Raw genomic sequence first — 17,192 nt, forward strand, 5'->3', positions numbered from 1 at the left:
AAAGCTCTGCTGCCACAGAGGGGAGAATTTGAAGCTTTTTGAGCTCTCTTAGCTGGCCTGGAGCCCCTGGCAGAGGTTTTTTGTGGCGCTGGAGCAGCTGTGGCAGCACCCAGCCCGTGCCTGGCGCCAGCAGAGCCCTGTGGGTTCCCAGCTGGAACATCCCCAGCGAGGTTCCACCCAACCTGGAGACCCCAGGAAAGAAGGAGCTGGGAAAACAAATGAGCTCAGCTGGGCCTGCCGGGGAGGCCCGTGCCAGGTCCTTCAGGAAACAGCTTTTCTAAGGGATGTGGAGCCGTCCAAGCTCCGTGCAGATCCTGGCCAGCTTTCCTGCCTCGCTGGAAACGTGAGCCTCGGCAAGGAGGGGTTGCCTGAGGCTGAGCTCACTTTGGCTGTAAAATTGCTTTTTAGGAAGGTTTAGCTGCGGACAGGAGTGAAGTCCCGAGAAGGGAGCGGGAGGAAAGGGGTTTGGGGAGGTCATTTTTAAAAGCAGAATTAGGCCTCCTTTTTGCTCCCTTCCCAGCCCACAGGGTGTGGGCATCAGTGCCACACACAAACTCGGGGTTTTTCTCCCAGAACAACTGTGAGGGTGCTTTAGCTCACCACAGAACCTCTGTGAAGGCAGTGGGGGAAAGCTCATCCCTTTTCCAGCTATGCTACCTGACTTTGCTCAGTCCTGTTGCATCTTCCTCTGAGCTGGAGGTGGGGCAAGGGCCCTAATTGTTATTTTCTGCTCTAATAAGATGGGATTTCTTCTCTAGCAGCTTGGGAGGGCAGTTCCAGGCCGCCCTGAACCCCTGCACAGAGCAGATGCTGAGTGTGGGACTCCTGGAAACACCGTCTCCCATGGCTGATCCCCCATCCCAGGAATAGCTGGCTGCTCCAGGGGCTGGGATTAATTACGTGTACATTCAGGGCTGCCTTTTTGCTGAAGTGAGTTTGGAACCCGTGCCAGGGAAAATCTGGATGTGATTTGAAAGGTGCAGAGCAGTGAATTCTTTCCGAGGCTGTGGGGTGGGGGCAGAATGGGGGGACTCCTTCAGGGTAAAGCAGGAGGCACAGCTGCTTTTCCACTCTTGGAATTCCTGGCTTGGTTCACAGCTGGGATGGCCAGGGGGATGTCTTTGGGGTTCTCAGCTCGCTGGAGATCCAGCCTTTGGCTCCACAGTTTTGCTGCTTGAGGTCCCTCTGCCTTTTACAATCTCCAGCTCCTCGCTCCCAGTGTAGCACCAGCTGTGCCTGGAGAATTCCCACAGGAGGAATTTGCAGATCCCTTTTCCCTGCTTTTGTTTGTTTGGAGAGATTAACCCCTCCTGTGGCCTGCCTGCTCTGTCTCTCACTGCTGGAGACCCAAATTCCTTATCAGCCTTTTCCCCAAGGTTTCCTGGCACTTTTCAGTCCCATTGAAGGCCTGAAGCAGTGAGGACCAGGCTGTATTTTTTTTCCAGCCCCACCTTTAGGAGGTGCTCCATCAATTTTTGCTCTGGGTCAGTCAGATAAAGCAAATCAGCCTTGATTACCCACTGAGGAGTTTGGTTCTTCCACTCCTGGGAGAACAGATCCTTTCTGGCAGAGGAATTTTCATGGCCAGACAAAATACCTTCAGTAGAGCTTCTCTTTGCCTTTGTAGGGATTAACAGGTTTTTAAAATCCAGAAGAAGCAGGCAGCACATCCTGGAGCTGGGTGCTTGCACAGCCAGGGCAGCCATTGTGTGTTAGTGCCTTATCTCAGTCGTCTTTTTCCAAAATCAACTTGTTTGACACATTTCTGGGTGATAAATGCTCAGTCCTCTCTTAGCTTTGTTTGTGTAAAGGACAGTGTATTTTACCACACTTCCTGCTGGAGGGAATTCCTGGTGCCAGCAGGGATGGAGCCTCACTGCTCCAATTGCTCATGCATAACATTATCTATGTAAATAAGAAAATCTAATTATTTCTGACTCCTGGGATTGTGACAAGAAGCTGGGCAAGTGGAGCCTGCAGCAGCAGTGACCTTTGCAGCTGCTGGAAAAGCCCATTATCAGCAGAGCTGCTTCCCCTCAGTGTTTTGTCCTTGGTGTTCCTCATCCTGAGGCAGAAGCAGTGCCAGGAGGGGAAAAATGAGTTTAGAATCATGGAACCATGGAATGCTTTGGGTTGGAGAAGAACCTTAGAGGTCACCATGGGCAGGGACACCTTCCACTATCCCAGGTTGCTCCAAGCCTCATCCAACCTGGTCTTGGACACTTCCAGAACCCGGCTGAGGATCCTTAACAAATCCTGGAAGCAGCCAAAGAAAATCATCAGGGAGAGAGCGCTGGGAATGGGGTGGTGGGAACCGTGCCCTGGAGCTGCAGCATTGCTCACAGCTCCCTGCACCCCTCAGTCTCCTGTGTTTCCCTGGTGTTTTGTTGTCTTTGGCCACGGGAAAAGCCCCACTGGACAGTTCTGCTATTCCAAAATTTAGGTCTGGGCCAAGGAAAACACGCCCAGGGAAATGCTGCATCTCCCTGACCCTGCAAGTTGCCCACCTTTCCCTTCCAGGAGGGAAGTGGTTTCTCCTGCCTGTCAAGTCAGGGGTTTCTATGGCTGGATTTGGCAGCACTGAAGGGGCTGCAATTATGTTAATTAGGCATTTCGATTAAAGTCAGCTTTTTGTTAGAAAATAAACTTCCTTGTTGAAAAAAACAGATCTAGAGCAAATGGAGAGAGGAGCTGGATTTCCTGCTGGTTCATATGCTCCATGCCTGGGCTAATTTAAGATCACTTGTGATGAATTTATTCCCCCAAACTGTATTCTTTTTATTATTACTCACTAGCATATGTTTGTTAAACATTTCAATATTCCCACACCCAGAGCTTATTATTTCAGCCATTTATAACCTACCCACCCATCAGTGATTTCATTTTGGCAGACCTAGAACCAAAACAGCCACTCCCAACCACTGCCAGCAGAACTGGTGTGATCCATTCATCTTTTTCAGCAATCATCATTCAAACAGGATCCTCGGCAGCAAACGCACTGGGATTGCTGATGGGAAGGGAAAACTTGGTCATTCTCTTGTCAGATGGAAAAGAATTGCTCAGGGCAAGGAATGGAGCTCCGACCTGGGTGCTGCTCCCAGTCTTTCCAGATAAATTCCCTGTTCCCAGACTCTTCACCCTCAAAACAGAGAAAGGCTGGATAGAGGGGGATTTTGTTCTCACTCTGTCACAAATGCTGCCAGATTTGGCTCTTCTTGGTGTGCTTGGAGAAGGAATGCACTGCAGGGCAGAGCATTTCCCACCATCAGTGTCCCAGCCCCGCTGCCAACAGCCCAGAAATGAGGAGCAGTGCTGGGCTGGGCTGACCCCGACCCTTTCACTGCAGGAGCTGCCTCTCAGTGGCTTCACTGTGTGCTCCTGTTTCAAAGCAGTAACTGAGCCTGGCAGGAGATTTGGCTCCTCCAGCAGGTTCTTGCTCGTGCTCTTTGCAAGCTGAAGTTGGCCTGGCTTCAGTTCATCTCTGCTTCAAAAATGCATTGGCAGCTTGTACGAGTCACCCGTGATCCAGCTCCTGGCCAAGCCATGGAGAAGCACAAGGGGTGACCCAGCCCTGGATTTAAAATTGGGATAAATCACCCAGCCCTGGATTTAAAATTCTGATCAATGACTCAGCCCTGAATTTAAAATTGTCATAATCATCTGACCATTTTCCTGTGTCCTGTTCTTGGTAGCATCCAGCCCATGGCTTCAGTAATTCCAGGGCTCCTGAGAAGTCCCACAGGAGGGACAAAGCCATGGTGTGACCCTCCAAGTGCTTTTTCCCTGCCCTCGAGTGGTTTGCAAGGATGGAGTGAGGGGAGTTTGGCTTCTGGGTTGCCCCGTGTGACCTCTTTGATAAATGAAGGGATTCTTGCTCTCCTTGTGTTCAGGGATGGGATTGGAAACCCAAACAGGCACCAAAAAGCCTTTCCTGTGGTATTGGAGATGCCAGGAGGAACTTGAGGGAGCTTCATTCCACCCCAATCCCCCAAAGCAGAATTTTCCAGGTGATTGTGCTGCAGAGCAGTGCCAGTTCCTGGAGCTTTGGGAAGCGGTCTGAAATCCTGCCACGTACCAACCCTTTTGATCCCGTATCTGTTTCGCTGTCTGCTAATGGCTTTTGTCTCATTAAATGCCAGAGAAGCTGTTCTCTGAGAGAGCAGCTTGAAGCATTTAGGACTCATTAGGCTTCAAAGGAAAGAGGCCTGTACCATAAGCCAGAGGGGAGGAAACGGAGTGGCAAGAGGATCCCATTAATGGAGAACAAAAATAAACCCCAGACAGGAAGGAAAATTCTATAGGTCTGACTCAGAGCTGCAGTCCCGACACTGAGGCTTCCAGGACCAGGAGCTGCACGGGGAAAATCCCTCTGGCTTGGCTGCTGCCCACACTAGAGCTGGACAATGGGACAAGGGATGTCCTGCCAGCGTTTGCCAGGGATTCTGTCCACACCAGCAAACAGAGAGGTGTCAGGCTTTGATGGGGGCTCCTCCTCGTCATTGCCACACTGGTGAGAGACCAGGGGGATGCAGTTTGCTGGGAACTGTTTCCTCTTCTCTCCTGGAATGTCCTTGCCACCTGAACTGTGCCTGGTTCTGACCGGGTTTAATGTGTGTGAGGAAATGGGCTTCTTTTGGCTATGGTGCTTTTGGCTAGAAGAGGGTGTGCAGGGAAAAGGTCCTGAGAGGGTGATTCCCAAGAGTGTTGTGCTGACCTGCCCTTGTGTCCCCTCCTGTTGTGTTCCAGGGAAGATCCTCTTCCGCCGGAGCCACATCCGCGACGTCGCGGTCAAGCGCCTGATCCCCATTGATGAGTACTGCAAGGTAAGGAGGGCTTCCAACACCCACCAAGGGCAATCCCAGCTCCATCCAGCTCCATCCAGCTCCATCCAGCTCCATCCTGATGCACTGACACAGAATCACACAGAATCACCAGCTTGGGAGAGTCCTGCAGGATCATCGAGCCCAGCCCAGCCCCACCACCTCAACCAGCCCACGGCACCGAGTGCCACATCCAGTGTTCTTTAACACATCCAGGGATGGTGACTCCCCCACCTCCCAAGGCAGACCATTCCAGAGCTTTACCACCCTTTCTGGAAAAAACCTTTTCCTGATCTCCAGCCTGTATTTCCCTTGGCACAATTTAAGGATCACGGGAAGTGTGGGTTAGCCCCTGCTCTCAATCCCTTTTTCTCATTAAAACCCACCCAGTTTAGCTTTTCTCTGCTGGGGGCTTGGAGGCCTGGCTTGCAGGGGGCAGAGGTGGCCAGCCCCACTCCAGTCTGCACCCTGCTGCTGGGCTTTGCATTCCTCCTGTCCCTCCTCCAGCTGCAAGGCAGAACCAGCTCTGGAAGGGCTGGGAAGAACCTGGCTTCAGAAGGCTGGACATCACCACAGCTTTGGAGGGAAATGGTTGTGGTTTGAAGGACTCAGCCCCTCAGGGAGCCTTTCCTTTCCCATCTCTTGGGAAAAAGCCTCCTGTTTTATGTAGCAGGCAGCACTTGAGGCTGTAGGATGGTGAGGTGGTTCCCAACTGGGATGCAAACTCCAGTTACTGGTTACAAAGGTGACTTGTACCTCAGAAAATTATTGGGACAGAGAGAAGGCTGAGACAACTTGCTCCATACTCTTGAAGGATATAAAACTGGGCTGAAGTGTAAGGGAAATTAATGATTTTGGGGCAGATTTTTTTTTTTTTGGCAGGGGAAACAAAACACAACAAATTATTTTCACACAAATAAAATGTGTCACATCTCCCATCAAAGATGTGCATTAGTACTTGCAGCAGCCATGGTAGGACTGGTACCTCCAAAATCCAGTCTGAATGGTGCTGGGAATACATGAAAGACTGTAAAACCCCCGGGAGAAGATGGGGAAATGGTAAAATATCCATCCCTCAGGTGAGGGAGGTGTGGCAGTGCCTTTGTGTGGCTGTGGGGTTTGGGCCTGAGCCAGGGAGGCCGTGGCTGGAATAACAATTCCAGCGATGGAGATGAATTAGGAAATGCATCTTGGCAGCTCTGCAGAGGGGCTGCAGATGAGGATCACCGCTGGCCAGGACAGCAGGTGAGGGCAGAGTGATGGAGATGTGCTACAGGGTGTGCTCTGAGCTGTCCTGGGGGAAGCTGATGGTGCTTGGCCCCTTGTCTCCCGAGCCACTGAACTGTGTCAGCTCCACAGACAGACGTGGCCGTAAATTCAATTTTGGGGAAGAAAACGTCCCTCGGTGATAAAATGCTGCAGCTGCCTCTTTCAGAGCAATGCCATTAGTGGCATAAAATATAATGAAGCCATTTGACTTAACAACTGGAACGTAATGGCTGATGTTATATGACCCACTTAGGGAGCTGTGCTCTCCTCCTCCTGTTAATGCATCACCCAGGAATTCCGAGCTCTCCCTGCCTGGCCTGGAGCTGCTGCTGCTGCTTACCCGGAAAGCAGCTGAGCTGAGGTGGCTGTGGGACTGACCAGGGCCTGCAGAGAGGTAAAAGGAGCAAGGAATTAGCAGCAGAAAGCTGTGTAAGGACGTTTCTGCTTTATTGCCATCTCCTCTGAGGGAAGTTGGGCGTCTTTGTTCTCTGGGAGAGCCCTGCAAAGAGGATGGGTGAGATTTGGGATGGAAGTAGGGAAGAGGAGCAAAAGAGGGGGGAGCCACTGCTTTCACAGGGCAGTGCTCCTGCTGAAGGGCTCTGTTCCAGCTCCTGTGGTACTGAAAAATGGGGCAATTTAAGATAAAGTGCGGGAAAAGCAGCAAAGGAATCAGAGCAACTGGTAAGAGCAATGAGATGCTAAATGAGACTTCAGACAGCCATGGGACTGGTAAGGAGAGGGAGCAGAGACACAAAATGTCCTCCCATTTCTCCTGTTTATTCTCTCTGTGTTCCACATCTGCTGGTCTTTCTCGTGGTGTGGGATCTGCCTTCCTCCTGCCTAAGGGATTTTGGGAAAGGGTTTGAGGGAGGTTGATGAAGGAGTGGTGATGCTCTACCCCAAAGAGACTGAAATTGCTGCTGCTGGAGAATGACCCTTTCTCACTGCCTGCAAAACAGATTTTAATCCAACAAGGGTTCTCTGTCTTTGGTCCTTTCCCCTCAGGCCTGCAGGCAGCAGGATGGGAAAGGTGATTTTGCTGTGGCTCCAACACCATGGGCCAAAGCTGTGTCCTGATGGCCCTGCCCAGGTCACTGCTCTGGGTGGCAGGGCCAGAGCTGGGACAGACATCAGGCTGTTTGTGCCACACTTGCTGATGTAGTGGCCAGCAGGGTCAGCTCTAGGCTTCCTTCAGAACACCCTGGGAAATGAGCAGTGGGCCTTGTGTCTCCTCCTTCCAGCACAGGGTGTTCCCTGGGATCACCCCCTGCTTCCAGAGGGCACAGAGCCTTCTCCAGGCCACAAAATCCATGGATTTTGGCACGGGGGATATCGCTTAGATCACGGGATCTAGCTGGAGCTGGGGAGTGGTACCACATGGGAATGGAATCCGTGCAAAACCTGCTATTTGAATAGCCCTTCCCTGGGCCCAAAAGCCATGGAGGGAGTGTTTTCTCTCTGCTGTGTCTCACATGATCCTGTTCACGTCTGGCCCATGATTAGTGGTCTGACAGTCTGCTGTGCTGGCACTGAGGGACTGGCTGCTCAGTGCCTGGAAGGGTTTTGGGGGCCAGCACTTGGGGCAAGAAGGAGCCACATCTGATCTCTGTGGTCACCCCGAGGCTCTGCAGCTGTGGCTTTGTCTCCTGGAGAGAAATGAGGGGAGGTTTGCTCTGCCCACACTGCAGTCACGAGACTGCTGGGACAGCAGACAGAGGGGAGGGGGAATTGTGCAGAAAACCGGTTATAAATCTTCTCCAGGTTGGGCTGTGGCTCTGCTCTGCTCCCTCATTTGAAATGCTCCCTTTTTCCATTGCCTCCCCAGCCAGGCACTCTCACCCTGCAGGTCCCACTGTTGGAGCTTTTTTACAACCAATTCCTTGAAGGGAAGGAATTTCACATCTCCTGCTGTGCCACAGAGCAGCCTCCCAGCCCTGGTGTCTGTGCTTTTGCTTCCCTTGCTTCTCTCCCTGCCCCTTCCCAAGCTGCCATTGCCCAGGGAGGCATTTTTAGGATGTGCTGGGATGGCACTGAGAGTCTGCCACGTGCAAGCTGCCCAGCCTGTCCTAAGGATGGCTGCTCCAAGCTGGGAAGCTGAGCTGGGAGGCTGGATGGACACCCCTGTGGCTCTCACCCTCTGATACAACATCTGCCAAAAAACTGGAGCTGGCTAAGCAGGGCCTGGCCAGTCTCTGCTTATTCTCCTTTATTGCAGCAGGGTGGGGTGCTGGGTGCGAGTGGGGCTCTCTGGGTTTGCTGTGCTTCTCTCCAGCCTGTGCTGGGGTCCCCTGGGTGCCACTCATGTCCCAGCTCCCTGCACTCCCAGGAGTCCTCCCTGGGCTCCTTGCACAGTTTTGGTGCTTCCCATCACCCGTGTCTGTGTTTGCTCCTCAGGCTCTGATCCAGCTGCCTCCCTACATCTCCCAGTGCGAGGAGGTGCTGCAGTTCTTCGAGACACGACCTGATGACTTGACCCCCCCCAAAGAGTGAGTTGGGTGGGTGGCTGCCACTGCTGGATCCTGGTGGGACACAAACTGGGATCCTGGTGGGATAAACTGGGATCCTGGTGGGACAAACTGGGATCCTGGTGGGATAAACTGGGATCCTGATGGGATACAAACTGGGATCCTGGTGGGACATGAACTGGGATCCTGGTGTGACACGAACTGGGATCCTGGTGGGACATGAACTGCCTTGGACTTGCTGATATCCATGACTCTGGTGTTCATGAGCAGTTCCCTAGCGAGTGAGAGATCTGGGATTTGGAGACTTTCATGGAGAGGCTGTAAAGCTCAGTGTCGACACCTTTGTGGGGAAGTGGAAACATTTCATCTTCCCATGAAGTGTTGGTCCCTTCCTGAGCCTCTTTCTACTTGCAAATACCAGTCTCAGGAACATGATCAGCCTGAAAAGCCTCACTTCACACGTTTGCAGCAACCTCTGCCTCGCTGGAAAGGCGCTTTCCCTCAGCCATATCCACGAGCCCCATCCATAACAACGCTCCAGAGCCTCTCCATGCAAAGCCAGGAAGGTTTGCAGGGAATCTTGCGTGCCTTACACAACTCGGTGTGGTTCTAAGTCTTGTGACTATGAGCTGCTCTGGCCAGGAGCCACCCATCTCTTACTAATCATGAGCAGCATAAATCTGAGCAGCCGCCCCCGTGTCCTGCTCTGCTGCTCTCCCTTTCCCTGCTGCACGTGACACGGCTCCAGCAGAGCCTGAGCAGTGGAGGAAGCCTGATTGATTGTGAGGGGAAAGGCAATAAATTGATTTGACACCATTCTCTATTAGAAGGGTGTGGAGGTAGATAAAGGGATTTTGGTTTTTCTCCCCTGAGCAGCAGCTGGGTCTGTCAGGTCTCCAGCTCAGTATCATGCTTGGGTGGACTACATCTTCTCCCTGGGTTTTTGATTATTTTCATTCCCTCTTTTAACTCCCCCTTCCCCCATCCCTGCTTTCCTCCTTTGGCTCCTGTTTCTATTGGCTCAGCTTTTCATCATTTCTCCAGCAGCTCGTGGTCATTGATGAGATTGGTCTGAGAGCCCCAGAACCCATTAACTAATTGCTTGCTGTCGCTGATGCTCTCATCTGTCCTGCCCAGCTATTGCTCACCACTTAACCTGCTGCCCCGTGGGTCATCCCTCAGGGAAGGTCATCCCTCAGGGAAGGTCATCCCTCAGGGAAAGCTCAGCCCAGGGACAAGCAAGGGACACCAGGACATCAGAGCTTGCAGGGACATCAGAGAGGGGGTATCAGAGGGTGGTGCTGTTTTGGGATGTCTGGCACTGCCTGTGTGCGGATCTTTGAGCCCTGCACAAGGGGAGGAGCTGCCCTGCAATAGGAGTCAGGTCTTGGAGCCGCCTGCAGCTCGTGGCATCAGCCATGGGGGATGGAAGGGCAGCTTCAGTCTCTCACCTGCTCTCCTCACCTTTATTTTGTCTTTTAGGCCGAGCCAGAAACGAGGCAGGGTGGGCACTGTGGCCAGAGCATTCAGGGGTGGGTGCTGAGTGGGGCAGCCCTGTGAGCTGCTGTGCTTGCAGCTGGAGCTCCCAGCTCTCTGTCCTTGCAGCCATCAGGGCCAGTCCCCTGCCAGCTCCCTGCTGTGGGTCTGAGAGACAAGCACTGGCTGGAGCCCAATCCCAAATATGTTTCTGTGGTGGGACAATCCACAGGGGACGGGGTGCAAAATTCTGTGAGTTTGTGACTTTTGGCCACTGCAGGGCTGGGTGGGTGAGTGGGTGATGCTGAACCCAGTGGTGGTCATGCTGCTTCCCTTCCTCCTCCTCTCCATGGAGAATGTGCTGCTTCCCTTCCTCCTCCTCTCCATGGAGAATGTGCTGCTTCCCTTCCTCCTCTCCATGGAGAATGTGCTGCTTCCCTTCCTCCTCCTCTCCATGGAGAATGTGCTGCTTCCCTTCCTGCTGCTCTCCATGGAGAATGTGCTGCTTCCCTTCCTCCTCTCCATGGAGAATGTGCTGCTTCCCTTCCTCCTCCTCTCCATGGAGAATGTGCTGCTTCCCTTCCTCCTCTCCATGGAGAATGTGCTGCTTCCCTTCCTCCTCCTCTCCATGGAGAATGTGCTGCTTCCCTTCCTCCTGCTCTCCATGGAGAATGTGCTGCTTCCCTTCCTCCTCCTCTCCATGGAGAATGTGCTGCTTCCCTTCCTCCTCCTCTCCATGGAGAATGTGCTGCTTCCCTTCCTCCTCCTCTCCATGGAGAATGTGCTGCTTCCCTTCCTGCTGCTCTCCATGGAGAATGTGCTGCTTCCCTTCCTCCTTTCCATGGAGAATGTGCTGCTTCCCTTCCTCCTTTCCATGGAGAATGTGCTGCTTCCCTTCCTCCTTTCCATGGAGAATGTGCTGCTTCCCTTCCTCCTCCTTTCCATGAAGAATGTGCTGCTTCCCTTCCTCCTCTCCATGGAGAATGTGCTGCTTCCCTTCCTCCTCCTCTCCATGGAGAATGTGCTGCTTCCCTTCCTCCTGCTCTCCATGGAGAATGTGCTGCTTCCCTTCCTCCTCTCCATGGAGAATGTGCTGCTTCCCTTCCTGCTCTCCATGGAGAATGTGCTGCTTCCCTTCCTCCTCCTTTCCATGGAGAATGTGCTGCTTCCCTTCCTCCTCCTCCTTTCCATGGAGAATGTGCTGCTTCCCTTCCTGCTGCTCTCCAGGGAGGAGATTCAAGCTTGCAGCACAGAGGGGCTCAGTGGGTGCCCCTTGTCCCTTTGCCTCCAGCATCTCAAGGACATCCCCGTTGTGTCCTCATCCCATTCCCAGTGCCAGAAGGGTATTTATTAGCTACAATTCAAAATGCTAATTAATAAAAGTCCTTGACTGTCTCCTCTGGAGGGATTGGGAGCCCATTCCCGAGGCCTGGAATGCTGCCAGCTCAGCAATAACGAGATGGGAGCTGTGATAGACGGCTGGGCTGGATCAGACGTGATGGCGTGTCTGGGCTTTGGCCGGATGTCATCCTTCATCCAGCAGATAAATACTTTGCTCTGGGAATTTGAAAGGGAGCCAGGCCATGAACAGAGTGGGGGAAAGGGAAAAAAAAAAGAAAAAAAAAAAAAAAGATGGATTTTTATGCTGGGTGGCTGAAAGGAGGGAATGAGGGAGAGGAAAAAGGACTGGTCAGCCACTCTCACAGGAGCCTTCCTGCTCCCTGTCCCTTCCCTTGGCCTCCCTGGCTGACAGCTCTGGTCAGCCCCTGCCCTGAGGGTGGCAGTGAGGGACACGTGCCTGTGAGTGCTGTTGGATGCACCCTGTGCTTGTTCTGCCTGGTGTGCAGCTCAGGCTCCAGCCAGGGATGTCACCCCAGGATGTCAAACCCTGCCAGGGGCCACAGTTGGCTCCAGCCCTTGGAGCTCTGGTTTAACTGTAGTCCTTGGAATTCTGGTTCAACTGCAGCTCATGGAGCTCTGGTTTAACTGCAGTTCATGGAGCTCTGGTTTAACTGTAGCTCATGGAATTCTGGTTTAACTGCAGTTCATGGAGCTCTGGTTTAACTGCAGCTCATGGAGCTCTGGTTTAACTGCAGTTAATGGAGCTCTGGTTTAACTGCAGTTCATGGAGCTCTGGTTTAACTGCAGCTCATGGAATTCTGGTTTAACTGCAGTTAATGGAGCTCTGGTTGAAGTGCAGTTTGTGGAATTCAGTCCTTGGTTCTGGCAGTGTTTGGGAATGGAAAGAGGAGGTTGGACAGCCCAAGCATTTCTCTCCAGGCCCCTGTGGTGTTGTTTTCCCCAGAGCTGGAGCTCTCCCTGGGCTGGGCCAGGGCTCTCCTGCTTTTCCTGCAGTGCAGCTCCTTTCAGCAGCCCTGTGCTGAACAACACCAACTGGTCCCTGCTGGCTCTCAGCTGAGCTCCTCAGCCCTTCCCAACCTCCCACCTGCTCTCCAGCCTGTCCTGAGGAGAGGAAAAGGGTCAAATTCTGACTTCATTCCTCCTCCTTCCACCACTGCTCCCAGCTGGGCAGGATGTCACAGCCAGGAGTGGAGTCGAGACAGGATTCTCCAGCACTTGGTGGGTGGAACAGGGAGGTGAAGCTCTCCCTCCATCCCCTCCTTCCTCATCCCCAACTTTGCTGTGTCCTCCTGCCTGGAGAGACCACATCAAGCAGGAGAGCAGAGGGAGGTGGCAGGATTTCTGCAGTCAGTGACAACTGGTGGCCTTTGTGATGTGGATCCCTGTCCAGCAAGCTCTGGACTGGAATTACTCCACTGCTTCCAACTCACAGAGCTGCCCAGAGTGGGTCAGAATGAGGCTGAATCCAGAGGAATTTGTGAAGAGCACTGAGGAAAGAAGGAGAAGAGAAATGGTTATGGAAAAAGAGATCTCTGGAAAGTTAGCAATCTGGGGGATGTGGGATTTTTCTCCTCAGTGTTGGATGGAAGCCCTGCAGCTTCAAAGAAGAGAAGTCATCAAATTCCTGCTCCCCACGTCTCCCAGCAGGTCTGACCAGCACAGGATGCTGAGGTGGGAGGTTCTGTGTGCACCCCCCTCACCTCCCACCCCACTTGTGCAGTTCAGAGCTGTTTTTAACCACAGCAGAGGTGCTGGGGAAGGCTGAAGGGCTGGGCACGGAGCCACTGCTGAGTCAAAGCATTCAGCTGCTCTCTCCTCCAGCTGAATTTCGGCTGTGGGACATGAGGGAGCCCAGGTTAACTCTGTAGAGAAGCAAGGCCCTAATAGTTATTAATAAGTTATTAATATTAATGACTAACAAGTCATTAATATGACCAAGTAGTTATTTATTCACTGCCCACAGTTCCAGGTGGGATGTGGTGGGGAATGTGCTGTTCCCAGAGGCTGGGGATGGGATGTACCCCTGGCCATGAGAAACCTCTTCAATGAAAAGCATCTTGCACTGGGTTTTTTCAGGAGCTGAGCAGCCCATCATGCATAAGACACTTATAAAAGTTGTTGCTTTGAACTTTGTCCCTGCTCTAGGATGGAGGGGCTGCAGGAAGCCTCTCCAGGAGCTTCTGCTGGTGAGCCAGAGACCCATGAGTTGGTGGATGTTGGTTTGGATAAGGATTCTTGCTGGCCTGTAGCTTTGGGGTCGTGTCCTGCTCTCACAGCTTGTGCACAAAGTTGTTTTGCATTTCTCCTGATGCCCACGTGCACATTCAGCAGGAGTTGAGGCTGGATCCCAGCTCCAAGACAGCCTCCTCCTTCCCCTTCTGCCGAGAGCCGGCTTTCCTGGATGACAGCAGCCAGAAATACCCAATTTCTGCAGAAACCTGCTTTGTGCCAGGTCCCTGGACAGAGCACTGGGTTTTCTGAGCTGCCAGGGCAGGTTCTGAGCCTGAGGGCTCAGCTTGGCTGACTCTGCAGTGTCCCTGGAGTGTGGGGACAGGGGCTCCTTTCAGTGCTGCTGGAGCATTTGCTAAACATCACTTCTCCCAAACAAGGGCTCTCTTGTACCCCATTCCCCGCCTCCATAAATTTTGCAAACATCTCCAAGCTTGCTGAATGCTTTGGAGATGAACCCCCTCCTGACAGCTATTTTGGTGGCATTACTGTATTACAGCAGGATTTATTTTTTTTTAACAAGAGAAGGGTTTTTTATTTTATATGAGGGAGATGTTTTCTTGGAATGCTGACCTCAGATCCGTCCCATTTGATGTGGCTCCTGTGTGGGTTTGCAGCAGCTGCAGTTGTTTTCCTTGTGTTGGTGCTCCAGTCCTTCACCTATTCATGAGCTGGCTGTGGCAGCAGGGCCAGTGCTGAGGTTCCCAAAACCACATTTGGGGGCACTTTTCTCCTGTGAGTCCCACTGCAAGGTGGGTTTTTCTGTGTGACAACCTCAGGGCCACCTCCCTGCAGCCCTGGGACCTGCCTGGCCCAGCAGCCACCAAATGTGCCTTAGGAAAGAGTTTATAAACTCAAGCCAGCTTGTAACAACTCTTCTTTAGACCTGGGTTTATAATGAATGACTTTTAATTAACATTTCCTGCCTGAATTATGACCCTGTAAGTCCATGAAGAATTTCAGTGTCCCCAGCATCCTGCAGTGAGTAGTTTAACAGTTGTCTTACAAGCTGTTGAAAAGCAGCCTCTTAGTTTTTAATTCACCTCCCAGTCTCTCACTTTGCTGAACCCCTGTGCTCTCCATCTCACTCCTTCCCAGCCCTGGATCCATGGGGATGCTGCCTAGAGAGGATGCTTGAGAAACCTGACTCTCTTTTCCTAAAAAACAACAACCCCATGGCATGGAGATTATTGAATGTGCTAAGAGTTCTCCATGTGTCAGAGTTTCCTTCCAGGGGATTATGAGGTTCCTGAAGGACACTGAGCTGGGCCCACTGAGACTGTGGTGTTGGCTCAGAGCTTTAAGTGAGGCTCCAGCCACACAGCAACCCTTCAGAGTTCTGGGAAGCAGCTGGAGAAGCATTCCTGAGTTTTTCCAGCCCCGTGGGGCAGGTTGGTGTCCCCTTGTCACAGCTCTGCCTCAGTGCCTTGTAACTGTGGGGGTTACTGCTGGGGGGCTGGAGCTAAATGAGATTTACAGGGCAAGGCAGAGTGGTTTTTCCTTCTCTTCTGCTGGAGCCATGAGTTTCCAGGGAGCCATGCACGTGAGCTCTGCTGCTGCCCTTCTCTGCTCCACAGGGATCTGAGGAGGAGGAGGAGGAGATGCTGCCGGGAGTTTGCTGCTGTTTCCTGTCTTGTCTGAGCTCCTGTCCCCTCTGAGGAGCTTGGGCTGGGGCTGCTGCTCCTCAGACCTGCAGCTCTTTGTGTCCCTGCCAGGAAGATCCCGGCAGCAAAGTGAAATTGCAGCTCCTTCCTTGCCCCCTTACTCAGCAGGGGATGAGTTCCAGTGATGGGTTTAGCAGAAGGCAGGGGGAAAACATCATCTCCCATCAGCACAAGGGGATCATTCCCACCTGCTGATCTCCAGCTTTGCCTCCCTTCCCTGTCATACCACTGAACTGGGGGGATTTTAATGGGGCTTGTTAATTAACTCTGATTTAGCTCTGCAACGCTGCCTCTGTGGTGAAATCTTTGGGATGCTCTGTCTGTAGATTCCTCTGCTGGTCTCTGTCCCTGGGCCGTGGTGTTGAGGTCTGTGCACAGTCTGTGCTCTCTGAACTCAGCAGGCTCCAGTTTCTGTAACAATGCCCTGTTTGTTTGCACTCCATCGTGGCTGCATTTTATTTAATTGTGTTTGTACTTCCCTGGCTGAGTGCCTGGGCTGCTTCCAGGTGGCTCGGGGGGAGTTGTAAGGCCGGGCCAGCACCCAAGCCCACCGAGGGAAGGACAAAACATTACATTTCTAAATGAAAAGAGTGGGTCAGGGGCTGTTTGCAGGGTGGGTGATGCCCATGGAGACATGAGCTGGCTGAGGGAGGTCAGTGGCCCCACTGCTGTGCATTCCTGGGTGGGTTTGTCACCCCAATTGTCCCCTCGCTGTGCTGACACTTCCTTCTCTTTTTCAGGGAGCCCATTGGAAAGAAGAGGTCTGGTAAGGATTCCTTTCCTCTCTGCTGCTCACACCAACTCCTCCTTCCACCCACAGCTGAGTTCTCCTGCTGTGGGGTCCCCAGGGCACACAGTGACCCCCTGCACCCACTGGGATCTCACTGCAGCCTCCAGACCCTCATCCCATCTCCCCTGAGCCTCTGTGCTGCTGCCCAGGGTGGGTCAGATACCCTCAGCTCTCAGCACTGCCCTGGCCTCCCCCTCCACTCCTCGAGGTGTTGTAACCCCCTCTCCATCCCCTCCCTGCCTCATGCCTTGTCTCCCGTCCTTTTGTTCCCATCAGGGATTATCCAGAGAACAGCCTCTTTCCTGCAGAGAGGTACTAACAGCTGCTCCTGCCCTTGCTCTGCTCTGCCTCTCTCTGGGGGGACACCTGCTCAGCTGGGGGAGCTGTCACGTCCCTGGTGGCTTTCTGTGGTGGCTGGTGGTGGCACAGGGGCTGGGGCTTGGCTCTCGGTGCAGCTCCAGGTGCAGGGGGACGTGGCCCAGGTCCTGCTGAAGGTCTGCAGGGCTGGGGATGCAGAATTTCAGGAGCTGCCTGGGGGGCAGTTTGGGGCTGAGGGACAGTTCTCCTTCACCCTGGCACCAGCTGGGAGCCTTGAGGAAGGTGGTGGGCTCTGGGATGCTCTACCCAGGCTCCTCAAGAGAGGGGAACATCTCTGAAAGACCCCCTTGTTGGTGTGGTTTAGGCTTATTTGAGCTTCCCAAAAAGAGCAGGAGAGAGGAGTGGAAGAGCCTTTGATCTGTGGGTTAAGGAGGCATCTTTCAGCTCCTGCAGAAGGTGTTAAACCAGTGTGAGTGTCTTGGGGAGGCAAGGTCTGAGCTTTGGCTGCATGGAAATTCTGCTGAAACCAGGGGTGGAAAGGATTTTGGCTGGAGAACTGGCACTGCCATCATCTGTGTGAGCAAACTCGCTTGTAGGTGAGGGGGTTCCTCTTGCAGGAGGGAGGAGAGGCACAGGAGGGGCTCAAAGCCTGATTCCTCTTTTCCAGTGGAGCTGCAGCTCACCCCTCCCTCAGGAGCTGATGGTGACCCACTTGTCTGATGTTTTGATCCGTTCTCAGGGGCTGAGAGCTCTCCTGTGGGACTCCCAGGGATTTACCAGGATGGTTAAAAACCTCTGG

The 17,192-nt window shown here is 53.0% G+C and overlaps 1 protein-coding gene across 3 annotated transcripts in view; it reads left to right on the plus strand.

Annotated features, from left to right (window-relative positions):
- The window catches only part of SH3PXD2B (SH3 and PX domains 2B), a 61,820-nt gene that overhangs the window by 27,077 nt on the left and 17,551 nt on the right, over positions 1-17,192 (plus strand). For all 3 annotated transcript variants that reach the window (XM_058848455.1, XM_058848456.1, XM_058848457.1), the window contains exons 4-6: positions 4,747-4,823; positions 8,484-8,575; positions 16,026-16,051. In XM_058848455.1, coding sequence (XP_058704438.1) covers positions 4,747-4,823; positions 8,484-8,575; positions 16,026-16,051 — 195 coding nt within the window. The remainder of the gene's footprint in view (positions 1-4,746; positions 4,824-8,483; positions 8,576-16,025; positions 16,052-17,192) is intronic.

This window comes from Poecile atricapillus, chromosome 13 (assembly GCF_030490865.1).
Source record: "Poecile atricapillus isolate bPoeAtr1 chromosome 13, bPoeAtr1.hap1, whole genome shotgun sequence".
Lineage (NCBI taxonomy): Eukaryota > Metazoa > Chordata > Aves > Passeriformes > Paridae > Poecile > Poecile atricapillus.